General features: G+C 45.4%; 1 protein-coding gene across 10 annotated transcripts in view; it reads left to right on the forward strand.

Moving 5' to 3' along the window:
* The window catches only part of PALM2AKAP2 (PALM2 and AKAP2 fusion), a 313,634-nt gene that overhangs the window by 258,283 nt on the left and 27,966 nt on the right, over positions 1 to 27,385 (forward strand). For 8 of the 10 annotated variants that reach the window (XM_069476663.1, XM_069476664.1, XM_069476660.1 and 5 more), the window contains one exon: positions 23,655 to 26,061. In XM_069476663.1, coding sequence (XP_069332764.1) covers positions 23,655 to 26,061 — 2,407 coding nt within the window. Of the gene's footprint in view, positions 1 to 14,559; positions 14,658 to 18,486; positions 18,542 to 23,654; positions 26,062 to 27,385 lie in introns of those variants that run through there. The other 2 variants (XM_069476669.1, XM_069476668.1) reach the window with 2 other exon arrangements.

The following is a 27,385-nucleotide window of genomic DNA, read 5'->3' on the forward strand; positions in this document are numbered from 1 at the left end:
GATAGTTAATTTTGCACAGTAGTCTATGTGGTTTTCATTCCAATGCTTCTTGGAATGAAACGTAATGCTGTAGGAGGTGTCTGCCCAATAAAGCAAAGCAGTCTGGGCTGTTTTATGCAGATATATGCATTATTCCCTCTCTAGTCTAGTGCTCTTATTTTCTTTTTCACATTCTTTCTGTTAGAGCTGTTACAGCCAAACTCCCTACTCTTGTTTTGTACCGTATAAATACACAAATCATTCCTCATCACCGATAGCCTTAGTTGTTTTAGAAATTAATAAGTAGCTACATCTGCATATTTTTGCATTGATGAGAGTTGGCTTCGTTGGCAAACATGTTTAGTATTTTTGAAGGGGAAAACCTTAGGTCCATCAGGTTAGCGTTTGCTGAGGTAGAGACCCCAGGTGGGACCACCCAGCATGGTCATGTCTTACGACTGCAGTCTGAGAGAGCGAACCCAGAAGAAGATCTGAATTGCGGAGAGCTGGGTCCAGAGGTGGCTGTCAGGAAGATTCTAACCTCAGAAGAGCAGCTTCTGGGAGTGTGAAATGACTGGGAGTGTGTGCTGGCCTAACGGGGTGGGGGCTACTCTCCTAACTACCTCAAGGTAGGTGGGGGGGCCGTGTGTAAGGCTGCAGCCTTCCCTTTTAGGTGGGGAGGAGAGAAGACTTCCTTGGGGGTGTGTGCAAAGGAGAGTGATGCTGAGAAGAGGGTGGCGATGGGGGCTCAGTGCTGTACTGTCTCAGCACAGCTCCGTGATTCCGGATTCAGGGTGTGCTGAGGATCCCTGTACTGGGCCCAGGTACAGCAAGGTAGGAGCCTAGGGAACGCAGAGAATGTCAGCTGGGAGTGGATTTGAGAGGTTTGGAGGACAAAGGTTGTGTTGCTTTGTGTGTGTGCACCAGCACATGTATGCATGTACATCCATCAGCAGTCGAGAAATTGGATGGCCACTTCAGTTCTCAGACAAATGGCTTGTTTATTAAACTGAAAGCTGCTATCTCCATTAGGAAATATTCAATTCCAGCAATTAGCCCCAGGGTTAAAAAGAACCTCCCTCCCTCCAGTCTGTTTTGCTCTGTTCCCAAACAATGCTTTGATGTCCAGGGCACTTCTAATGCCAGATAAGTCATCAATTAACCCAACTGGAAGATTCAGCTGAAAACAGACTTTTCAAGGAAGGGATTATCGCTGAGTTGTTAACCACTGATTGACGTTATCTCTCCGGGACATATTCTTATGGATCTTAATCTCCACCCAGGCAGAGGGTAACAAAGATGCAAAAGTATTCTAGTTATTTGGTTTGTTTTAAAAGTGTGTTTTAGTGTTCTAGGGCACTGTAGAATGACTATAGTTACCAATGATAGATAGTTTCAAACAGCTAGAGGAAGGATATTGAATGTTCCCAAAACAAGGAAATGATAAATGTTTGGGATGATAGATTGCTAATTATCTTGATCTGATCACTATACGTTATATGTATCAGAACATCACTGTGTATCCCATGGATATGTACAATTAGTATGTGTCAATTAAAAATAAAGGAAAAAATCATGAGTTTAGAAATAGGATCTTAGATCAATTGTGGTGGAGGTGGAAATGACCATAATTTTCTTTCCAAACAAGTTACCATTTTAATTCCTTTAGGAATTGTTGATCATAATGCTATCAAATGACTAACTTTTGAAATAAGAAGTAAGAAGAACAATCTATTTTTATGATAATAAATTGATATTAACCATATTGTGCATTTAGGCACGATGCAGATAAGGTAAATTTTTAATTGTGTGCTTCAGATCTGCAAGGCAAATCAGGTGATTTTTTTTAACTTTCAGATACATTCAAATAGTGACAAATGAATGTTAATTTACATACAACTTTTCAAGAAAATATCAATCTCATAAATGAAGCTATTTTGCTATTATTTTCCCAATATGCTTTTCATTCTTCTAATATGCTTATGAGACCAAAAAGAAGATGTAATAAAATTAATTGCCAAAACTTTTTTTTTTTTTTGAGACAGGGTCTTGCTCTGCTGCCCAGGGTAAAGTGCAGTGGTGTCGTCATAGCTCACTGTAACCTCAAACTCCTGGGCTCAAGCAGTTCTCCTGTCTCAGCTTCCCGAATAGCTTGGACTACAGGCACACGACACCACACCCAGCTAATTTTTCTATTTTTTGTAGAGGTGGGTTCTTGCTCGTGCTCAGACTGGTCTCAAACTCCTGGCCTCAAGCCATCCTCCTGCCTTGGCCTCCCAGAGGGCAGGGATTACAGGCGTGAGCCACCATGCCCGGCCTAATTGCCAGAACTTTAGAGAGTGGAGCAGGGTGGTTATTCCACCACCCTAATATAATCAATAATTATTTTATTTCCTCCTCATCTTTTTTAATGTATGTTTGCTACAAAGATGTAATCCATTTTCCTAGATTCTGTTTCTTAATTAGCCTTAGAGTGTTTCAAAAATCCTGACCCATACTGCTTAATGAGTACAGAGTTTCTGTCTGAGGTGATAAAAACATTTTAGGAATAGTGGTAATGGTTGCACAACATTGTGAATGTCATTAATACCACTGCATTATATACTTAAAACAGTTAAAATGGAAAATTTTATGTATATTTTACCATAAAAATAACGATATAAAAATTACACCCCCAAATTAATTTTGTCTTTATTGAGAAGTACAGCATTGACATAGTTCACAGTTTGTAGCGCAAGGGGAAAATTTTAGTGTGGAGTTTATTTTTCATGGGGCTCAAAACCCAAAACTTTTTAATACTATTTAGTATTTGCAATAATAAGCCTATAATTTGAAGGAAAATTGTCAGCAGCAGAGTGGCACCTTATTTCAACTTTCTGAGGTTCAGAGGTCATATTTCAGCCTGAGGCATTTAGAGCCCTCCAGGAAACACAAAAGCCTCCTATTGAAGTCATTAGCCCTAGAAGGGAGGGCAGTAATGACAGCCCATGACTGACAAGGACTGATAAATCTCTTCCCAGTACAAACCCTGCCCTTGGGGAGCCCCCACCACACCCTGGCAGGTCCTCTAGGAACTATAGTGGCAGGTGTGACTGTGCAGTGATACCTGCTGGCATGTGAGTAGTCACCAGGAAACTTCACGGGGAAGCAGCTTCAACCTGGGCCCTTGCTGAAAATCTGAGATGAATTTGTTTTAAACATCTCATCTTCTCCGAGGTTATTGTTTTTGTGTTCATATCACAACTCTGAAATGAATTGGCCTAATCCATGATTTGTTAAACACGAATTACAGAGTGAAACCGAGAAGTGATTTTAAAGAATGTTTCTCCCAAGATGTTCAACCACTTTACTGAAAGGAAGACATAAGCTAAATGGTGCATTTCAGCCTTGCACAGTGAAGTTGAGGAAACCTGACCCAGTTAGGAGCTGGCCAACCTGTTGCTACCATCACAGCCTTTGCCAGTAAAGCCTTACCCCATTTACACATACTCTAATGGCCAAAGGCATTGATAAGATGAGATAAAATAATTTTGAACCATCTGCACCAATTCTGAGGTTTAGCAAGAAATCTCCAATGTACACAGCCTGACTTGGGGCTATATATTTTTTATGTTGCGTACAATGTGCTCAGGAAAACTGTAGGGGGAAAATGGGAGATTGAACACTTACAGAATTTAACAAAGCAACATCTTGGCTCCAGTCAAGCTTTTGGTTCCAGCTGCCTTCTAGCACTAACAGCTTGAGAGGTTTGTTGCTCGTGTTCCTGCTGCACTGAAGCCCCCACTCACCCCACACCCAGCGCCGTGATTTCCTGTTGTTAGATCCCCACCTTTTGCCCTGCTTGTTTGCGGGAGGAGTCCGTGTCCGGAATGGACTGGCTGCTCTCTGCTGTTACAGAGATCTCTGCAACTGCACTTGAACCTGTGTACAGGACACACATTCTTGGGAGAGGCCAGATAGTATCCAGAGAATTCCAACCACTCAGCTGAAGAGAAAGTCACTCACCTAGAGTGCTTAGAGGAGAACGCCAGGCATCTTAAGTAGGGGCAGATGGCAGATACAGCCTTTTAAAACTACCATCCAAGATGCAGCTAAGAGCTCAAAGTGAACTGGCAGATTCAGTGAGCCACGGCACATCCTGTGTCTTGGGAAAGCAGATGACATGCTTCTTTCTGGTGGGCTTTGGAGAGTAGGACAGACCAAGGCTTGGATCTCCACTCTGTCACTTACTTGCTTTGTGCCTTTGGGCAAATGACTTAAGTCCTGAGCTGCAATGTCTTCTTCTGCAAAATAGGGATTATCCCTGCTTCACAGAGTTGCTGGGAGGATTTACTGTGATAATGTATGTAAAGGACACAGTATTAATAAAATGCCTACACATTGTAGGGGTTAAATTAATAATTATTACCATTGTCATCTGCATCATTCATATTTCCTGTAAAGGAAACTGGAATAGCAGCTGAGCCAGCCAGCATGTAGGGAGAGTTCTAGGACCCATTTAGAGTAGATGGTAAAGTAAGAAAAGAATCTTGAGGCCACTCTTCCTTGTTGGATAAGCCTCTTGTCCAGATTGTTCCAGTTTCTACTTTTGCATCTGCAGGAGGCAAGACAGTGGATAAAGGCCCTGAGATAGACTGCCTCAGTTCAACCCCAGCTTCACCACTGGAGCCTGTGGGCAAGTTACTCAGTTTCCTGAACTATAAAATAGAGACATCAAGACTACTAGCCTTGTAGGCTTGTTTTGAGGAATAAATGTGAATGTGTATAAAAATCGCTTAGTCTAATGCATGGCATATCATAAATACTCAATAAGGGTTATGATCACCTGTTCATCAACTTCAGCCACCACCTTCGAGGACTCTGGGCTCCAGTTTGACAAGGTGCATACCCATTGCCAGCTCGAGGGCCAGCTGTCTTTGTAAACTGGCCTCCGCATATGACACCATCCGCGTGTGCTTCAGCTCCAGTCGGGCAGCGGGTAATCCTGCAGCCTTTGCTGCCTGAGTATTCTGCAGGTATTCCTCTGCTCTTCCTGTTTCATGCACAAGTTTTAAAAAGCACAAATACCATGGGGCAACCTGCTTCTGATAATGCTCAAAAAATCCTATCATTGGCCTGCTGTAGAGAGTCAGCGTGAACTACCGCGTGCTGAGGGCCTACGATGTCCCTGTCCTGGGGCCAGCTGCTTTTGCATGCTCTCTTCAGGAATCTTTACAACAGCCTTATAAGGTAGATGTGATGATTTCTTATCACTACTGTAACACATAACCACAAACTAAGTGCTTAAAACAATAGCAATTTACTCTCTCACTGTTCAGAAGGCCTGAAGTCTGAAATTACAGATGGCAAGCTTGGTTCCTTCTGGAGCCTTTGGGGGAGAATTTGTTCCATGCCTTTCTCCTAGCTTCTGGTGATTGCTAGCAATCCTTGGCATTCCTTGGCTTGTAAATGAATCACTCCAATTTCTGCCTCTATCTTCACATGGAGTTTTTCTCTGTGTATGTATCTGATGTTCTCTCTTCTTATAGGATTTAGGGCCCACCCTCTCCCAGTATGACCTCATCCTAACAAATTACATCTGTAAAGATGCTATTTCCAAATAAGGTCACATGCAGAGGTTCCAGGTGGACATTAATTTTGAAGGTGGGCACTGTTCAACTCATTTCAGTAATTATTATACCCATTTAACAGATAAGGAACCTGAGTCCCAGAGAGAAGAAAATCCCTTGCATAAGCATCACACAGTTTGTGATGCGGGAGGATTCAAACACCCTGATGTTCTTTTCTCTAGACCCGTGTTCTTCCCACTGGATCACCATACCACACGTAAATAAATGGAGAAGAAATTAAAGCTCTAAAAGCCACAGAAGCAAAATGGCCAGCAGCAGGCAGCTCCCGGATCAAAGGGGGTCTCTGGAGGGTAAACAGGATGAAGCAGAGGCTTTGTGCAGGCGAATGGCGACCCCTTTCCTTGTTGATGGGTCTTAGACTATATCCTGTTTCCACAATCAGTGTTACTTATTGGCCTTCAAACACAGTGCTCTGCTCCTGGGATTGCACGGCTGGACAGAGAAATTCCTCATAAATGTGGAGGAGAGGTCGGGTTTCGTGGGCATTAAGCGAAGGAAGCAGCACATTTCTTTGCACAAAGCCAAATACCGTCCCACGACTCCCTGCTGCCCCCCGTACCCCTGCTGGCTTGTGCTTATCATGCATCCCAGGGGTGGATGGAGCAATTCCATGCCTTCCTTCTCCTGTAGAGGTTCCTTCCTGGCATTCAGAGCCACAAAAGCAGTGGACGGAAGCAGGTGACCAGCCTCAGCTGGCCCCAGAGTCTGGCCGCTCAAACTTTTCCCAGAGCGTGGTCCAGCAGAGCTGTCCCAGGGCGGGCTTGAGAGAGCAGAGCTGTGGACACGGGAGGCGTGAGACCCCCTGCTCCCCTGGTCCTGGCTACTCTGCCCCAAGGCTGGGGCAGAATCTTGATCAGAACTGGGGTCAGGCTCTCAGTGTCAAGGACAGGTATCTTTTGGTTTAAACCACACGCGTACCTCTGGTCCCAGGCTCAGAATGCCACGCAGACTGTGACATTAGTTTGCTGCATGCGATGGGAATCGGAAAATTTGGGTGAGCCTGGCTTGAGTCTTCATTGCTCCTTGGCTGCCCACCCTGTCCTCCTCTTCATCAAGCCAGTGTCCCCAGTGCCTGTCCCGATCCAGAATCACTACTTAGCGCTGGCGGAGCAGGACTCTGAGATTGACCATCTGGACTTTCCTGGAGTTCTCTTTTCCTGCCAGAGTGTGTCAGAATGAATTGGATCAGAGGTCTGTTTGCTGCACAGTCTGGCTTTGTATGTGGCTTTGTGCTTTTGAAGAAACTTGAGAAAAGACTGTTCATGAGTTCCCAGAGTGGGTCACACTTCATAGCGACGCTCACATCTGTGATGATGGGGCTGTTCTGTGCAGAGGGTTCTAAACCTTTTATAGCCAGCCGCCAGTTTCCTTGCAATCGATAGGTAACAGATTCAATCAGATCAAACCTTTTTCCTATTGGAAAGTGGTAGGTCCTTTTGTTTAGTGTCCTTAGAACTCAACAGGTCTTTCATTTAAAGGCACCTTTGAGGGGTTTCCTCTCTCCTCTGGAATTGTGAGTGCTGTCTAGGGGAAGTGAAGGCTTGCCATTAACACTTGGCTTTGAGCAGGGAAGAGCATGGTGGGTGAATCTATGAGAGAGGCCTGTTCTGTTCCCTGGATTCCACTCTAGTCTGAGTCTTTTTGCTGACCTTTAGACTGCCAGGCCCCACCCAAGGGCTAGGGACTGGGTGGCAGAAGGGCAGGGGTCCCCAGGCAGAATTGGCACTTGGGCCCAGGGTTTGGGATTGCCCAAGTGCAGAGTTACTGTCTGTCCCAACCCCCAGCATTCACTTTAACATTAGCAAGAGATACAGTGCTTTTGCTTACAGATGACTAGATTTAGCAAACACAAAATACTATTTTTAAAACTTTACTCAAAGCATTGAAATACTTTAACTAAAACAAACAAACAGACTCAAAATCATTAAACCTGAGTGTGTATGACTTGTAAGTGGGTGAGGTGATTACTAGATTGACTCAACTGTACATTGAAGTTGAATGGAGCAAAAAATGACTATTGTTTAGAATAATAAAGTCAGTCTCCAACTTTTTCCTTTACTTGACTGATCAGTCCTTGGAAAAATCTTCACTGGGGTTTTCCTATGACATATTCTGTCTGTGACATAGTTCGTGAAATTCTATGACATATGACTCCCAAGAAGAAATTTAGTTATTCAGTGTGTTTCACAACTTTTCTGGGAATAGGCAGCCCATGGAAGGAAAATTTCTATGTATGGCAGTGAGCCAATTACTTATCTTCAATGAAAAAGGAAGATTACACTGTCATATGGTTGTGTAGAGTGAGAGTCTGCTCCTAAACGTGTGATATATTACAGCAAGAAAGCACAACTTCCTCGAGGGAAGGCCAAATTTTGATACACATTTGTTCATTACAGCTGGGTAAAGGACTCACTATTCGGTATGGAGATAGAAAGTAGAGACCCAGAGGTATTGCAAAACCTAACAAGAGATGAGCCCTGGCCCTTTTAAAGTCTAAGTATATACAAAGCTCAAATTTGTAACTTTTTAGTTTATGCATGATACTTCCAACCATTGCTTTTTCTTATTACAATATGAGCACATGTTTGATGATACAAATCTTTGTGAAATAAAAACTATAAACTTCACTTTAGCTTTTCATCCCCACTTCAGGGTCGGGTTTCCCCCATCCCTCTTCTCCAGGGTTAACAGCTATCTTAGTCCATTTTCTGCTGCTGAGATACCTGAGATGGGGTAATTTAAAAAGAACAGAAATTTGTTTCTTACAGTTCTGGAGGCTGGGAAGTCCAAGGTCAAGGGGCCTTGCATCTGGCCAGGGCCATCTTGCTGCATCATCCCATGGCGGAAGGCTGGAGGGCAAAAGAGCACACGCGAGTGAGAAAGAGAGGGCTGAGAGGGCAGAGCCCTCATGAACTAATCACCCCTTAAAGGTTCCACCTCTCAACACTGTTGTGTTAAGTTTCCAACACATGAACTTTGGAGGACACATTAATACCATAGCAACAAAAGTTAACATGTTGATGTGATTCTTCCAAACAATATATATACAAATGATATCTTGACTTTTAGATAGTGAATTAATCTCCCCCAGGTGCCTAATTGCCCGTCATAGGGACCATATTTCCTTTTAGTTCTTGCTCACATGTCTATATTTTTATGTGTTTTATTTTTTTTCGGAAGTTAACATATACACATGTTCGAACACTCAAAATGTGCAGAAAAGGACACAATGAAAGGAAGCTTACCTATTGCTGATGTCTATTGAGTCCCTCCTTCCCCATTCCAGAGAAAATCTTTATCAGTTTTTTATGTGTCCTTCCACATATGCAAATATACATACATATGTGCATGTATACAAATAAAAATGTACATGTATATTATATATTCACATTCATTTCTGTTAACATCAGAGCTATCATGCTCTATACAATGTTCCATAGCACATGTTACTCAGTAATAGGTTTTGAAGATTATTGTATATCAATTCCCATAGAGCTGGGACCTGTCCTATTTTAAAGTTGCATAATATTCCATTTTAGGAATATATCAGTCCCCTATTAATTTAGGTTATTTGTAGTTTTTTATTATTGCAAGCAATGTGGCATTGGAGATCTTTGGATATAGATCGTTTTGTACATGTGCCACAATGTCTGTAGTATAAATTCTTGGAAATAGAACTACTGGGTCAAAGGCATTGTGTATTTTAAAGTGAGGTACCTAGTGCCAAATTGCCATCCAACTTCATGGAATTGTTTAAGGGTACATTTTTTTTCACATGCTGACAAATTTTATAGGTGGAAAATTTATCTCATAATTTTATTTTGCATTTCTTTTAAAATAAGTGGGATTGAGAATCTTTTTGTATGTCTAAGAATAATTTATATTTCTTTTTGTGAACTATCCATACCTTTTGTCTATTTAGGTTTGGGTTGTTGGTCTTTTTCTTGTTCATTTGCAAGAGCTCTTTATATATTATGAATATTAAGCCTTCATGATATGTGTTGCAAATATTTTCTCAGTTTTTTTATATTTGAGCCATCATTCCTTGAGTCCTTTTACTGTATAACAAGCCCTGTGATGAGCACCTCATGTTTTACAACTGCTCCCTGCAATAGTAATAATATTATGCCATTTTACAGAGCAAAAGGACCCCAGGCCTGTTGAATACCAAAGTCAATTCTTAACCAGAACTGCACACACCTTTTTGCACATACATATTTATATAGCATCATTCCAGATTGCCATGCAATTATGATAAATATCTACAGGTTGCATAGTGTTCTATCAGTTATGCAAATCATAATTTTCAGATGCTGATACTTATAGATTTTCATCCTTTAGGTTTTCCCAGTTATAGATAAGATTGCAGTGCATTTCTTGCAAAGCTCTGTCTTCCACCATGTACTGTGATGGCCCTAATGCTCTTGCAGCAGATAAGACTGTAGTGCCCGAGGTAGTCAACACTAGGGATGTTTTGAGTCTAAGATCCTTGAAAGAGGGACTCAGGGTGGAAGTGGAGTGCACATCAGGGGATGGGGGCGCCTTATTGGCCTGCTAGACTTCTTAGCCCTTTCCCTTAAATGTCACCACTACCTTCATCTGGTTCTGGAACGAACTACAATCCACGTTAGGGATCCAGACCCTCTTCTCTCCCAAAGCCTACTTTCTGAGCAGCAACACTGGAGACAGAGGATACGCTGGGAGACTCGGGATGCAGTGGGGAGGGCAAGGGCCTGGGAGTTGGCAACTGTTTCTTTTTTGTAGAATAATGTTTCTTACAGGAATAAACGAGACCTTGGTGTGTGACATAGCTGAGTGGCCCCTATGGTTGTATGTTCCGTGGAGTCTTCCCAACCCTCTGCTCTGTAGCTTTCAGGGCTCTGAGCCTGCAAAGGTGTTGCTGGGTCTGAATGTTCCTCAAGCCTTTCTAAGGGAAGTCACTGTTCCTGTTTGCCTTCTCTCATCAATTTCCCTTTAATAAATTAAGGGTTGAGTGTGTCTTAGTTTCCCACACTTTACCCTGATTAGGGATTCCTATGCGCAAACAAGCTCTGTCTTAAGTTGTAAATATTCCCATCGGATTCACATCTCAGTGTAAATTGCTTTAAAGACTCAGCTCCATGCTGAGATGTGGGGTCTCTTGGTGACAGGACTTGGAGGAGGAACCTACCCAAAATGTAAGGGGGGGAGGTCAAGTCTGGGTGTCTGGGGAGTGGGGGCAGCTGTGGTCACTGAGACTGGGCCTGTGGCGGTGCTGAGGCCCAGGCTTCTTTCTTTGTGTGCCTTAAATTGGGCCTTGAAGCAGTAGGAAAAGCTGTCCCTCCTCCTTCCCTGTGCCTAGGAAGCAGGGAAAGGGAAGCTTCCGTGCCAACCTCCCCCACTCCCGATTTTGCGATTTCACCGAAGTGCCGGGTCTTGACAGTGTTTGAAGCCAGCATCTCCACCCTGCACTGCTGGCCCCATCACATCTGTTTTTGGAACATTCTGTCACCCTCAGTTACTAGTGATTGGTAACCATCATAAATGAGGTGGTCACATTTCGCAGAATAAAATCCTTCCATTAAAGATAAAGTTCTGACAAGCAGAATGTCTTAGAGCTGAGCTTCCTTCTGGGAACTCTTGAACTCTCTTTTGGCAAAAGTATCAGCAAGTTTCAAAGGCTGCTGCTGCTCGCTCTGCTGGCTTGCTTTCTCTCCACGCTGCCCACTCAGAACTACTTCGCCTTTGCCTAAAGTTCATGCTAAAATGGCAGAATTACGGAGATCAGGAGAAGTGACTTTTGAGGGTTTACCTAGTTGGAATCTCTCATTTTACAGACCAAAAAACTGAGACCCAGAAAGGAAACATGGCCTCCCCAAGCTCCCTAACAGCAGGCCTGTGGTTTCAAAGCCATCTCCTGCTGCCTTACATGACAAATGCTTCTTCAGTTTTCCTTTCTAACCCCTTTGTTTTAGCCCAGCACACTTCCTGGGTCTGCTCCCTCCCGAGCTGCTCAGAGTGGCTTCCAGGAGCAGAGAAGCCACATGGCTTCTAGCCAGAGCTGTTCCTAACCAGCTGGGTGACCCTGCAGAAGGGTTGGCCACGAAGGGCTGGGGTCTGCCCCTCCTGCAGAGTGGGTGGGAGACCCCAGCTTGCTGTTGATGGGAGGATTGACCAGAAGGTGTGCAACGGTATGTAGCACAGACCTGGCACACTGTAGGTGCGCCGTAGATACTTGCTGAATGATGATCACAGTGGCATCGACTGCCTTCAGACCCCAGCTGCTAGGCCCTCACAAACTGCACTTTGCTTCCCAGTCAACCAGGACCAAGTTGCAAAACACAGCTTCATTTCCCTCAGGGCAAGGCACCCTCAGAGACTAAACAGAGGATCAGGTTACAGCACCAAGAGAATTTAACTAGCAAATTTATTTTCAGAAAACCCACCCGAGCTCAGCCTGTGCTTGGAGGGTGGTAGAAGTGCCAACCGTAGCACGGTGCTGCCTGCTGAATTCTGCTCCGATCGTCTCTGTCCGGGGGCTCCGCGGTCATCACACGTGGGACAGCTCGGTTTATGCTTTGGTAGCCCAAAGCTGGCTTGCGGTTTAATTTCTCCCTTTGCCTCTGGTACAATTGGCTTGTCTGGAGTATCTACCTGTGACTTTGCACACAGAGTGTTTTTCTGAACTCCACCCTATTTTTGCAGTGGGGGAGGGTATCAGGGAGATTGTGTGTGTGTGTGTTCATGTGTGTTCATGCATGAATATGAGTGCGTGAGTGTGTATGTGTGAGCGTGTGTGCCGGTTTGCTAGGGCTGCCATAACAAAGTGCCACAAATCGGGTGGCTTAAACAAAAATTTACAGTCTCACAGTTGTGGAGGCTGGAAGTGCAAAATCAAGGTGTTAGCAGAGTTGGTTCCTTCTGAGGGCTGGAGGGGAAAGATCTGCTCCAGGCCTCTCTTCATGCATTATAGCTGTGTGTCTTGCCTCTGTGTCTCCTCACATTGTCTTCCCTCTATGCCTGTCTGTCTAAATTTGCCCTTGTTGTAAGAACACTAGTTGCACTGGAGTAGGCCCACGCTATGACCGCTCTTAAACTTGATCACCTCTCTAAAGACTCCTACCTCCAAATGAGGTCACATTCTGAGGTATTGAGTGTTAGTACATCAACATGAGTTTGTGGGGATGACACAAATCAACTCTTAACAGTGTGCACGTATGTGTGTGCATGTCTCTGTGTGTGTGTGTGTGTGTGTGTGTGTGTATTCAGTGAACCATGGCATCTCTGAGACTCCAGATCATATGCATGTCTAGTACTTGGGAAACACTTTAAGAGCACATACAGTTTTTTTCTTTTGTGAATAGGGCAGGTTCAGAACAATTTTTTTCTACAAATCTCCTCACAGGTGAGAGGGGCAGGTGAGATAATGTCTCAGGTCCTGGTACCACGCCTGCCTCATAATGGACGGTCCTGTCCTGTTCTTCGGTCTCTGGCAGAGCAGTGTCATCCCTTGGCGTGCGATTTCCTCAACTCGTTTTACTTTAGGCTGTTAAGTAGCATCTTGAAATGCCTTTGGCTGTGCAACAGAGCATTCCAGTTATTCCAAAGGGCAGCATAAATTTGCAGTTGCCATGGAGATCCCTGGTGACTTGGTGCTATCAAATCAGTCATTGGGAAACTCCCCGATATTTCTAAATAAATTCCAGCGTATGAAAACTGTCATTTAGATGTTGTAAGGAGTTGTATCTTTTAGCTTCCTTTCCGAAAGAGCTTGGGAGGGTCCCGGGAGGCCTGCAGTGCTGGCACCATCTTTGGGCCACTTACTCCACTTCAATGGGACAAATTGACCCCAAATAAGCTAGCCCCGCAGGATGGTGCGTGGCATTTGCGGTCCTTTCTCCAGCTTGCTGTAAATCTCAGTTCTCTTCATTCTCTAACATCTGCCTGAAGAAAATGAGTATTTCCTGGCACTGAACTGACCTGGAATTCTGACTGACTTTCTAGTCGGCCAGACCCTAAGTTATGCCCCAAATTTCTAAAGTCAACCTAGAGTTCTGGGGAACAAGGTGGCAGCAACCTGGAGTCAGGGTTGGGGGCCGGGGGTGTCCCCAGGCAGGGGGCACTGATAAACCTGAAGTCAGAGCCCCGTTAGACTGCATCTGATGCCGTGGTGACACTTGGCAGCGCGGGTCTGTTTGCTTTGTGGCAGGAAACTGTCGGTGAGCTCTGGGATGGTGGAGCCTCTTCCTCCAGGCATTCCTCGAAATTAGAGCCTCTTCTCCGACTTTAGATTCATCCGTACACTTCAGCATGGGACATAATGTAGCCATTTAAAATACATCTTACAACAGTCATTGAATAATATAAGAAGTGTTTGTGAGATAATGTGGGCTGAAAAAAACGTTGGCCACAAAATTGCCTATACTGTCTGATCTCGACTATATTAAATATGCATTTCTGAGAAGACGACAGCGGAATGAAATAAAGTATTAACTGTTTTTCTCTGAGTGTCAGGATGAGGAATGTTTTTTATTTTCCAAATTTTCTACAGTGGGCATCAGTTATTTTACACACACACACACACACACACACACACAAACTATCCTGAAAAGCCTATTTAACTAGAGATTCCAACAGGATCTTACACTTTTTTTTTTTTTTTTTTTTTTTGCTGCCTCAATACCACTGGGATATCAATTCCCGGTTCGTCCCAAGGCCCATGTCTGAGTTTCCAAGAAGACAGTGGTAACCGGTTCACATCAGTATCCCCGGCTCCTGCCGCCCCGCTCAGCCCTGAGAGTGCCAGAAGCAGACTAGGCCAGGGCTGCTCCGGCTGGGAATGCCTCGGCCCGCCCTGGGAGGGGCCGGGCCTCTCTGAAGGGGGTTAAAGTCCTTCTTTGTGTGAATGGCCTTTTAGGGAGCAGAGGGAGGGCCCGCGGTGACATCACAGTCTTCCGTCAGGAGGCTTGGAAGGAATCTGTCCAGCTTGAGCCAGTGTGCGCACAGGAATCTGTCTGGAAGGGGAGGCAGTTCTCACTGAGGACGTTTGAGGCGCAAGCTCTGGGCAGGGTAAGCCGAGTCTGCTGACCTATCTTTCTGTCCTTTTCTTTCTAATCTGAAAGGAGTCCTTTTTGAGGCCAGCATCTTTGTGGAGGTGGGACTCAGAGCCTGAACTGTAATGCTGTGCTGTGGAGTCCTTCCCAGCTAGAGAAGGAGCGGGCAGCTGAGCTGGGGCTGGTGTCTTGCTTCTGTTTGATGCATTGATTGATTGCAAATCTTGTAAAACTTTCAGCTTTCATGCTACAAGGCAAAGAAGAAGCTCTGTCCCGCACGTACAGTACAGAGCAGCACACGTCGTCTGTGGCAGATCATGCTTTGGAGACGGCGCGTGAGTGTGTCTGTCAGAGACTATGTGTGTGCCCTTGTCCAGACAGGACCAAGGGACCCAGTGATCCTGGTGACTGGATTTCTAGCCAGCATCGTGTGTTTGTTCAAGAGACTCATCGCACTAGTCTACAGCTGTGAAACTCACCATGGTCACAGGGTGACTCGGGCCTTTTGGGGGGAATGTGTGGCCCCCGTCTCTTGGAGGCCCCACAGCGATGGAAGGAAAACCTCACTAGCTTTGTTCACGGGTACAGAATCCTCTGAGGACAGAGGGTTAACCTCAGATGCATCTGGCACTGTTTTCTCCTTTCTCGAGCCTCTGCCTCAACTGCGTGGATTCTGCCGGGTCCACAGCGGTCCTCAGTCTTGCTCCCTGCCCTGACCAGCTGGCCAGGAATGAACCCAAGATCCTGAACTATTTTTAAACCGAGGGACATGGCTAAGTTATAAAGAACTAAAACTAGGCTTGCTTTTCTCTTCCGCAGAATTGGTTACCCTAGAAATTTCAGGCTGCGCGAGCCAGAGTTCCATCTGTGGCCTTGATCTCGGTTTATTCTGGGCTGGGGACTTCCCTGCAAACTAGTCTCACAGTGAGAAGGGCCCTTGGTGGGAAGAGCCCCCGGTGACTTCTGGATAGATCCCTGAGTGTCTCACATCGAGGAAAACATGAAACTCGCATCCCTCCTTCTTCAGGGGAAGCCCCGAAACTCCCAGTGGTTCTCAGTCACTCCTGTAAGGAGCAGGTCTCCAAGTAACGGAAAGAAACGACCCTTTCATCAGCTGCCGGGGAAAAGGAACAGCTTCCTTCCTTTCCTCCCAGCCCCACCGCGCACACCATCCTCAGTGTCTTTCACAGAAAGCCCAAGCTGTAAATGTATTCATCAAATAGCACCTTAACGTTTTCCAGATGTGCAGCCTGCCCTGCGAGCCAGTGACTTTTCAGCAGGGCTAAGGGGGTGTTATTAATAGGCCAGGCTGTGGTGCTGGGGAGACTCCGTCACATGAAACATTAACCACTTTCCTCCCCCAGGAATGGGAACCAAGACATAGGTGAGCCTTGTTTCCAATGAAGGCGTGTATGTGTGTGGTGGGGGTGGGGGGTTCCAGAAGTGTTTTCATCCTGTCTTCAAGCCTGTACCTGAGGCATAAGCCAGAGAAAATAGCAGGATGGTGATTACTGTTTTGGCCAATACCTTAGAAGCTCTCAGAAAAAAAAAAAAAAAGGCTGGGCCTGTAGGAGCAGGAACGGGGACTCCTGGCCATCAAAGGGTTGGGTTTTCTTTTTAGAACTGCCCTAGTCACGGTTAGCTGTAATGGCTTCATGGAAGATAAGTGGAGGGAAACCCAGGAGGCATTGTTAGTGTCAGCCCCTTTTAGGGGTCACAGCGCTGACCCAGCCTGCTGCTCTAAATTTAGCCTGCTGTGCCCCAGGAGTGCGTGGGGTCTGAAGTCTGGCCGGCTGCCTTCCATCAGCCAGGAGGGGGTCTCTGGCCTCCGTAGGGGGTGGTTTGGCGCCGGGTTTCCCACAGTCAGCATAGGGCCCTGGTTCTACAGGCGGAAGAAGCTCTGCAGGGGGGCGGAAGAGGAAAGGCCACTCAGGACTGGAATGTGGCCCGGATTATCACCCCGGGCTCCTCTCTCCCACTTCCTGCTTGGAGGTCTGAAGCCTAACCAAGGAAGCAAACAATCCTCAGACATCCCTGCTTTCCGTGCCTTCCAGGGAGGGGAAAGGGGCCCACTCAGAGTCCCAGCCCCTGCTCTGTCCTGCAGTCTTCAGCAGGCAGGGCCCGAGGAGCTGCAGGCCAGCCTGTGTAGGAGCTTTGGTGCACCCAGCTTTCTTCATAAACTCTTCTTGGCCTGCACGATTTGCACTGTTGAATAGGGCTGGAATTTTCTTTCTAGTTATTGCTGCAGCACTTCCTTCCCCTTGTGCTATTTGTTCTCTTTACGTGACCTGGTACTCACTCCCTGCAAGGCTGTAAGCTCCTTGCTGGGAGTAGGGGATCACCTCAGAGCTCTGGGGACCTCCCATGGCCCGGGCACGGGGCATGTCACTCTGCAGGGTCTCAGGATGTGCTTGTGGATTGAAGGTAGTGTTGCAGGAAAGCGCTTTGACCTCTTCAACCTCTGTGTTCCCCTCCCATGTGCGTCAGGTTCCCTGGGTTTGGGGAGTTAGGGCCCGCCCCCCGACCTCCTGATTGTAGCTCCACCTGGTTCCTTCGAGGCTGAGGAGGTTCAGCTGATGCAGCATCTTTCGGGTCTCTGAGCACTGTCCGCCAGCCAGGTGGCAGCCCCTCCTCCCGCTGGCCTTCGTTCTGGAGACATCCTGACTCAGCCAGAAAGTTAAGAATCCGGGAAAAACTCTCCTCGAGACAGCCATGCATGGCCCATGGAACCACTTTTTCTCTGTGATAGTAATTGTGCCCTATGTACTAAAAACGTGACTTATAAAAGAGAGGGAGGGTGAAAAGTGAAAACAAAGATGCTCTCTGGTTTTGTGGCTGTGAAGAAGTCTTATTTTATAGCCATGGCTCTGTTCCTAGGCCAAGAGTGAGTTCGTACTTTTGGTGGAATTTAAAAATAACTGGATTAAAGGATCGGGTCACCTATTATCTGGAGAAAAGCATTTTTAATTTAAATACCGTGGCTTTAGTAGGAAGTAATCTGGGTTATTCAGAGCAGAGAAACCTGGTTGTGCAGCGGGTGCCTGATAGTTGAGTAATTTGGGTCACATCGTGCATTTAGGCTAGGAGCCTGGGAGGCCACGGTGGGTGAGGGACACTGTCAAGCTTAACAGCCTGAGGGGTGGAAAAGAGGGGACCCTGTGAGCACAGAGGGCATTTAAAGTGAGTCAAAGCTTCAGCTTCTTGCTTGTCTTTGAAGCAGAAGACACTTTTCTGGGGTTTGCCAGGGCTCAGGCAGACCTGCTAAGGAAAATGCACTTCCTTCAAGTTCTTTCTGCTCACAATATGCCTAGCTGCAGGCCCAGGGACCCTGGGCGGAAGGAGCACGCTGGTGTCCATTGCCCAGCGGGGCAGGAATCCAGACCCTGATGTTTTGTTTTCTGTGCAAACTTAAACAAGCTTCTAGGATTGCACCTGTCGTGTTGGTGGAGAGTTACAGCCTTTCCCCACGGTGTCCACTGCAATGACATGGACCCGAAATCTTAATATTTTACCTCTGGGAAGTTGTCAGAGTAAGCAGAGAACTGCATCAGAGACTAGCTCAAACCGTAAAAATCCTTTGATCTTGGGGAAAGTCCCTCTATTTCTCTAAACCTCTTATTTCAAAGTTTTAAAACAGAAACAAAATCCCTGCCTTTTTTGCTTAACAGAGGGCCATGCTTTGGGCATCTGCTGACATCATGTATGTGCATGTACCATGGAATGATGAGCTATTAGACGTGTGTCAACAACAGAATGGGGATGTGACACTCACAGTGTGTGCACAGGACAGGCTTGTTAGCCTGCCTCATTCGTGCATACATTTACTGAGCATTGGTGATGGACCAGGTTCTCTTCTATCCGATGTGTGACTTCTCTGCTTCCCATGTGACTGGAGCCCAGGTCTGGATGGTTCTCAGCTGTTCATTCTACTTACTGCATCTTCAGGATCTGACTGTTAAGGACATTTTATGAAGTTATTCTGTTTGTTGCAGCAATAAATGCATCTTCCTAATTTTGCTTAGCTTTAACTAATATTCACATTTAAGGATCTCTGGAGTGGGGAAAGGTTAGCGAGATGAGAGCTGCCTTAAGAGTCTGACTTTTAGTCTCTCCTGAGCCTTTTTCCTTTAATCTCCTCATGATGATTTCTTTTCTTCTAAAAGCCAAAATCTCACCATTACTTCCTACTCCTTCCCAAAAGAAAGTCGATCTGCTCCCAGAAAGAATTTAATATTGGTCATGTACACCTCGGTATAAAATGGCTTAATAATAATGAACTTTTGCATTGACTATTTTACAGTTTATGTAGTACTTTTAAATACATTTTCTAATTTAATTTTCAAAACTGATTTCGGAGATACTATTATTTGCCCTGCTTGCAAAGGGGTTATATTCTCAGCAGAGTTTATAATTTTCTTCCATTAGGTTTAACCAAACTTTTATAGGCAGAGCCAAGAGATGACCCTCAGACTCTAGTCTTTGGACTCCAAACTCTGAGTTACCATGTTTTCTGCATCATGTAATTTTTATTTATTTATTTATTTTTTTTTTTATTCATCTTATTGTTATGGGGGATACAGAATTTCAGGTTACAATACGTTGCCCATGTACCGCCTTTCCCCCCAAGTCAGAGCTCCAGGCGTGTCCGTTCCCCAGGTAGTGCGCATTGCACCCATCAGGTAGGTATATGTCCCTTCCCTCCCACCCCCCCTTCCCGAGTCAGCACCTTCAAGTGTTACCATTATTTTTATTTATTAATTTGTGTTTTTCACCTTGGGAAAGCTCAAGTATTTCTGCATCATTTAGATGGCAAAAGGAGACCCAGGTGCCTATGTTTTAAATTAAGCCATGCAAATTAGCTTTGCATAACTATCAAACACTTGCAGGTAAATAATGGCAGCTTTGGATGCAACCTTACTACCAGGTTATATTAAAAGCAGTTCCTGGACCAAATTCTGGCATGTAGACAGATGCTTATTAAATAAATATTTGTAAAAAATGGTATAAAGAAGTCTCAGCTCTCTAAATTTCTAGGTGCTCCAACCCCACCTTTTATGAAAACAAATGTGGCAATTTTACAAAGACAGGATTCTGTTCAATGGGTGTTAAATAACCAAAGTCCCCTGAACCAAAGGCTGGAAACGGGCTGATTAGTTCTCAGACCTCAAGCACAATCCCTAAGGGTGTATGAACTGAATGGCTCACTCTGTTTGTGTATCCTGTTCATGAAAAGGTGGGGAATATCTCTAATCCACAAATCTGAAAACCACCAATTTCACAGATTTCTAACATTCATTATACTAATTGACAAGCCACTAATTTCACTAATGAAAACCCATTTCTCACTTTAATTATGTCAATTAGCAAAGCTTCAGGGGTCCCTGGGAGTTAAAGGGAGCTGAAGCCCTGGAGGAAGCCACCTGTGGAGCGTGGGCTTTCTGATTAGATCCTAGTTGACCACTCCTTGAGGTGTATATTCCTGATTAGCATCGTTGTTTGCTGCTGGAATGTAATTGACACTAATTTCAGAAACACACAGCTGCATCACATTGTCTCTGCCCAAGTATTTTTAAGTTAATTGTAGACATCCTAACCACTGCTAGCCTTTCTGGGAAGCTGGTGGGAGGGCAGGTTCATGTATTGGGGTGTTAGGGCTCCACCTGTGGGGTTAGCTGGGCCAATCAAAAGATCTCCCCCAGGCTCCTTAGCACCCTAGTTTTTCTCTGACCTTAGAAAACCCAGTTTGATGGGTTTTTTTGGGTATCTTTCTGCTTTTTGCACTGTTTATTTCAGAAAGGACTTTCCCTTTGATTTAACGAATATGCATTTTATCTGAATCTGCAATCAGGTCCACCTTATCTGAAGCATGGAGAAAATTCTGGTCTTTCTTATCTTCAAAGGCAGCAGTAAGCATTTATTGGTTTAAACAAGACATCATTTAAGGATACCAAGCCCAGACTCCTGCCAAATCGGATAGGTGGGATTTCCAGCCCGTTTCCATTCACCTGGTGTGGTCACCGAGGGCTTTGATCACATCAGGCCGTCATGCGTGAAGGCAAATTCTTACTGCTGACAGAACTCAGGAATTTGCTCTTTTGTTATAATTGTTGTCTAACTTTACAAAAGCTCAGGACTTCTGATGTGTGGTAGTGAATCAGTAATGCAGACTTGTTTATCTCTGTAAGTACTTCTACCCTGATTGGGGTTTAGAGCTGCTGCTCTCTGAAGTAGATAAAATTGAGTGTCAGGAAGAATTTTCTGAATTTATGGAAAAAAGGAGACTTTGCCTCATGTAACTCTTTCCTGTTTACACCCTCCATCGCCTAATTTAAAAAAAAAAATACATTAAAGGAATCATCTGAAATTATACTGGCACCCCAAAACTTTGACTTTTTAACAAGTAATTAGCATTTTTAAAAACCTCAGTTTGACAGATCACAGAAGACGTAACTACTTATCATTTCTGACTCAAAGATAAAGGCAGTTTTTTTGGATACCGCAAAAGTGTACTGTCAAATGCTCTTTTCAGGTTTTTAGAATTTTGTATCGAAATAGTTTGTTTCTAGTTCAAGAAGCATGCCTTGGAAAGAGCTGATGTAACTTTTGAGTTCTAGAAAGAACATGCTGACAGGACATCTGCTCACCTATCGTCAAACCCCTAAGTGTGAAACATTCAGGAGGAAGGCACAATGCTGGTGTAGTAGCCAGAGTGTTCTTGGGAAATGCAGTGGAGATAAGCCCAGTCACCCCTATCTCTGTGATTAGCAGCAAGAGACACACAGAGGCAAGTTCTTTACTTCCCCAGACTAAGTAAACTTTAAAATAGACTTAGGGCTCCCTGGGAAGTCTCGGGAATCCAATTTTTGTTAAGAAAAGGGTACTGTCTCCTGGAGCTTATTCTTGCTGCCGATATCATTATGGCCCTGCAGAATAAGTTTCCTGCATGTTTAATGAATGGATTAATGAGTAAATGAACTACAGAATTACAGTATTTGCCTTTTAGCTTCCTTTAATATTACATTGCCCTCTTTCCTTTTCTCAACTATTCTGAAGCGGTTTATGTCTCAGCAGAGCAGTGATTTTGAACCACATTTCAGTCCCAGTAGCTTCCTACTATTCTCCAACTTTTTCCCCCCCAAAAGCCAAAAGGGATAGAAGGAAAGCAGTGCTATTCCTGTGAAGAATATTAGCAGTAAATTATTGGCCAGATGAAGCCAGGGGTGGGGGTGCCACAGGCAATCTTATTCTCACCATAGCAGTACCATGTATCTCTTTTTGTTTGTCTTTGTATTCCAGTAATAACTTTCCATGGAGTGGGCTAATTTTGGCCTAGGTTTACTTGAAATTGAATGGCAGCCAATAAGCTTCAGGCATTCAACTTTTCTGTAATTCTTAATGATGTATGAGTAGAAATTACTGACAATTGCTTTACCAAAAAAAAAAAGTTTAGTTAATAGTTTAAAATGACAGTAAAAACTTTTTTGACGTGCTGTTTTAGTTCATTCTAAAGATAAAAGAACTACAGTTGATGATGGTCAAAAATAAAAATAAGGACATGAGCAATTATAAATATTAATTGTCTTAAGTATCAGACTTTGACAAAGACAAGACCTAGTCTAGAAGAACATCAAAGACCACAAGGCGTTGACAAGGAATACTCATCACTGTTGCCTATTACTAGAAAAGAAATATATATTACTTGATTGATTTAAGTCTGAAGGGGAATGTGAAAAACCAAGGCTGAAGAAAACCCCCCAGTTCATGGATAGCCACGAGAGTTTTTCAACATTCTGACAGCAATGTAGAGCACTTGGGGTGAACTTCCATGTTTTCCTGGGTCTCATGAACAAATCCAGAATTATCCACTTTCCTTGGAAAGATTTTGAAATTAATACCCTGAGAATCATCCTAAGATGGTGTTTTATTGTTATATTCTAAGCTTTAAAATTGTTGAAAACTTAAATAAATGAAAATCATGCCATCTGCTAATGATTGCATTGTACTAGTTCAATAATACCAGATGCTCTATGAACTTGAGACAGGGAAACACAACTGACCAAAGTCTTAGTGAAACCCTTGAAGGAAACTCAACTTGAATTCATAATTTACTGCTGGAATTCTCTGAGGTAAACCAGAGTCCTTTGATATGAAAAAAAAATTCATCTAAGAATTTGAAAATTAATCTTACTAATGCTCAATCATAGAATTACATGGGCTAGATAACTGGTGGGAAAATATGATGCATTTTAAACAGTTGGTAAGATATGGTTTCTTATTTAACCACAAATTGGAGATATCACATATAGAGCATTTTAGAAACTGGAGGTGAGGTGCTGCTGGCCACTGGTTTGCAAAGCAACACTCACTCCTTGACTAAGGAGTACTGTTTGGATGCAGTCCCAGAGAACAGAGCTATGCAGTCAGTGTCTTTGGTGATGGTGTTTATAATGCACATGGTCAATTACAGCCATGGCAATGGGCACTGTAGCCTGTGAGGGGCCATTGAAGGGATCTACTGTTTTCCAGTATTTTATTTTGGAAAGATTTTCCCAAGAGTTTTCTTGTCTCCAGAATAATTGCATTACATCTGGCGGAGAATCATATGTTTTCAAGAAGATTTGTTCATGCCAAAGGACCTTCTTTGTACAGTTGGGGACATACCAGTAGTCCTTTTACATAACCTGCAGCAGTTTTGCTATGAAATATTTTGGAAGGCTCTAATATAGTAACTATATAATCTCTTCCACATTAGAAGGTACAATTTAAAAATGGAACTAGCATGTATTGAACAACCAGTAAACAAAATGGAATCTGTAAATTTGAGAGGGTTAGGGACTCATTACCATAACAAAATGAATAAGTAAAGGATTAGTAGAAAGGGAAATCTCTATTTAAAAGAACTTGTCACTGAAGTTTCAGTTTTCCTTCCTGTTAGTTATGAGTGAATTTCTCAGCTTTTGCAGTCATAAAAGATTAGCATTCAACCCTGACTTTTGTTTCCTCTTCATTCCAGAAGCCTCCTCAGCTTCCCGAGGATGATATCCGGCTAAAAAAGGAGAGAGACAACTCTTGTGCCAACCTCCCGGAGCCTGCCACCAGCTCTCTTTCCCCAGATCACAAAAACATGGAAATTGAGGTGTCTGTTGCAGAATGTAAAAGTGTTCCTGGAATCACCTCCACCCCACATTCTGTGGACCACACCTCCCCTTTCTATTCGCCCCCTCTTAATGGCCTCCTCACTGATCACCACGAGTCTCTGGATAACGATGTGGCCAGAGAGATCCGGTATCTAGACGAGGTGCTGGAAGCCAACTGCTGTGATTCTGTTGTGGATGGAACTTACAACGGAACATCGTCCCCGGAGCCAGGTGCAGCGATCCCGGTGGGCAGCCTGAGTCCCCCTGCCCACACGGCCCTCCAGCCAGAGCCCGCTGAGAGAGCAGCCAGCAGGCAGGCGCCTTCCCACACTGAGCTCAGTCAAAGCAAATCTGACCCCATGGCAGACAGGGAAAGAGCAAACGGCCACCCCCCTGGCCAGCCCCGAGAGAGGCTGGGGGACGGGCTGCAGGCACCCATGAGCCCCAGCTCCTCAGCCAGCTCTGGGTGCTCCTCCCGAGACGGGGAGCTCACGCTCACCACACTGAAGAAGGAGGCCAAGTTTGAGCTGCGCGCCTTCCACGAGGACAAGAAGCCCTCCAAGCTCTTCGAGGAGGACGAGTGTGAGAAGGAACAGTACTGCGTCCGGAAAGTGAGGCCCTCAGAAGAGATGCTGGAGCTGGAGAAGGAGAGGAGGGAGCTCATCCGCAGCCAGGCGGTGAAGAAGAATCCTGGCATCGCGGCGAAGTGGTGGAATCCCCCCCAGGAGAAGACCCTCGAGGAACAGCTGGACGAGGAACATCTGGAGTCCCACAAAAAGTACAAGGAGCGCAAGGAGAGAAGGGCACAGCAGGAACAGCTGCTGCTGCAGCAGCAGTTGCAACAGCAGCAGCAGCGGCCCCCACCGCAGCCCTGCCCAGCCCCTGCCTCCTCCTATGAACGTCCAAGCGCGATTGACAAAGCAAAGGAGGACATTGTCACAGAGCAGATAGATTTCTCTGCTGCTCGCAAACAGTTCCAGCAGATGGAGACTTCCAGGCAAACAGTGGCCAAGGGCCAGAGCACACCCAGGCTGTTCTCCATCAAGCCTTTCTACAGGCCTCTGGGGTCAATTAACTCTGACAAGCCACTGACTGTCTCGAGACCAGCTTCTGTCGGGGCACCTCCAGAAGACAGTAACGCGTCAGCAGCCAAGGCCCCCTGTGCCCCGGAGAGCCAGTTGGGGGGAGGAGGCCAGGGCAGCACAGCCCCCCAGGGGAAGGAAGGGCCCTACAGTGAGCCATCTAAACGGGGGCCCTTATCTAAACTGTGGGCGGAGGACGGAGAGTTTACAAGCGCCCGGGCGGTCCTCACTGTGGTCAAGGATGATGACCATGGGATCCTGGATCAGTTTTCAAGATCAGTCAATGTCTCCTTGACCCAAGAGGAGCTCGACTCTGGTTTGGATGAGTTGTCGGTGAGGTCTCAAGATACCACAGTCCTGGAGACCCTGTCCAATGATTTCAGCATGGACAACATCAGTGACAGTGGTGCCTCCAATGAGACAGCCAATGCCCTCCAGGAAAATTCACTGGCTGATTTTTCTCTGCCCCAGACTCCACAAACTGACAACCCCTCAGAGGGCCGAGGAGAAGGTGTCTCCAAGTCGTTCAGTGATCATGGTTTCTATTCCCCTTCGTCCACCCTGGGAGACTCTCTGTCGGCTGATGACCCGTTGGAATATCAGGCTGGTCTCCTGGTGCAGAATGCCATTCAACAAGCCATAGCTGAGCAGGTGGACAAAGCTGTGTCCAAAACCAACAAGGATGGAGGTGGACAGCGGGGACCTGAAGCAACTCTAGAGGAAGCTGAAATTGGGGCTTCCAGCTCAGAGAAGCCTCAGAGCATGTTTGAGCCACCCCAGGTGTCCTCTCCTGTTCAAGAGAAAAGGGATGTCATACCAAAGATTCTGCCCACCGAAGACAGGGTGCTCAGGGAAAGGGGGCCCTCCCAGCCACTGCCAGCTGTGCAGCCCAGTGGCCCAATAAACATGGAGGAGACCAGACCCGAAGGGGGCTATTTCAGCAAGTACTCAGAGGCCGCCGAGCTGAGAAGCACAGCCTCCCTTCTGGCCACTCAAGAAACCGACGTGATGGTTGGGCCCTTCAAACTGAGGTCCAGGAAGCAGCGGACTTTGTCCATGATCGAAGAAGAGATCCGAGCAGCTCAGGAAAGGGAAGAGGAGCTGAAGAGGCAGAGGCAGGTCCTGCAGAGCACACCAAGCCCCAGGACAAAGAATGCCCCATCGCTGCCCTCCAGAACATCGAGCTACAAAACTGCCCCAGGTGAGGTGCCTCGTACCAGAGGCAGATGGTGTGGAAATTTGCCACTGTTGATTCCAGCATACGGGTTTCTGTGTGGAGCCTCTTCTGTGCGTGTCTGCAATAAGTGTCGGGGGACTCTGACATGAGGATTTCAGTGTTTGGGGGCATGTACCAGGAGTGTCAGAGTGCCCTTGGAGGAACCCTGAGGCTGGATGGAGTTTGCCACTTCCCAGTGGATGCAGTAGCTCCTTTCTTGTCGTTCTGCCTTGGTCTTGGTTTGTTACAGAGAATTGTTCTCTTTTATTTGGAAGATTGCCTCTTGGCTGAGGGAGGGGCTGTTGGTGGCCCAGAACCAGTAAGAATGGGCCATGTGTGTACTGTGTTCAAGTGTGCAGCTTGACCTTAGGTATCTGTAGTTAAATCCAACCTATCCGATTTTGGAGATGTGTTCTACTAACCCCTTCTGAATGCTGGGTCCCTTCCCAGTGATGATAGTCATGACTTGGCATTGCAGATCGACCCATGGAGGATGCCCTGGTCCATCTCCTGTGTGATCAGATTTGTCTTCCTTTAAGTCACCACAGAGCAACTACTTTGGAATCGGGTGGCCTCATCAATTCTTGTCTGGTGCCCCATTTAGAGAAGTTGAAATACTACAAGGAAAGGCAGGTCTTTAATCCCCTTGCATGGCCTGGGCAGTCGCCTTCTTGAATACTTTGTATAGATGGTTGATGTTAATTAGGGTGGTAATTATCGTTGCTACCATTATGGATAACAGTGTGACCAGTAGTTTTTATTTCCCACGTGGCTATGACAGCGATCAGGGATCCATGCATCTTAACCGTAGAGAAGTGCTGCTCAAAGTGTGGTCCGAGCAAGTCCAGGAACTGTTTGTTACTGGTCCATTCTGAGCTAAGTTCAGACTTCGAGAGTAAGCATTTGAAAACTCTTATAGCAATTTGTTATTGTTCTGAAATCCAAGCGTGGGATTTTGTGTTTTACAACAGTATTGGTCCACTGTGGACTTGAGGTGAGGTGGGGGAGAAACCGATCCTTCACCAGAGGTAATTTAAGAATTATTGCCCTGAAGTGATAATCGTTGGCATTTAACTAGGGCAGATCTTAATCTCATCTTGACACTTGGCTTTCATCAATGACACAAGGTCACTCTTCTCATTATTGGTTTTTAAGTTTTGAAAGAATCTCAAACCTAAAGAATAGTTCCCAAGTACAGTACAAATATCTTTTTATTCTGATCCATTTAAGAGTAAATTGCCAACATGATACCCCATCACCCCCAATTTTGTAGACTGCGCCTCCATTTGGGTCAGCCTGATGCTTCACG

The sequence above is a fragment of the Eulemur rufifrons genome, chromosome 7 (assembly GCF_041146395.1).
Source record: "Eulemur rufifrons isolate Redbay chromosome 7, OSU_ERuf_1, whole genome shotgun sequence".
In the NCBI taxonomy this organism is placed as follows: domain Eukaryota; kingdom Metazoa; phylum Chordata; class Mammalia; order Primates; family Lemuridae; genus Eulemur; species Eulemur rufifrons.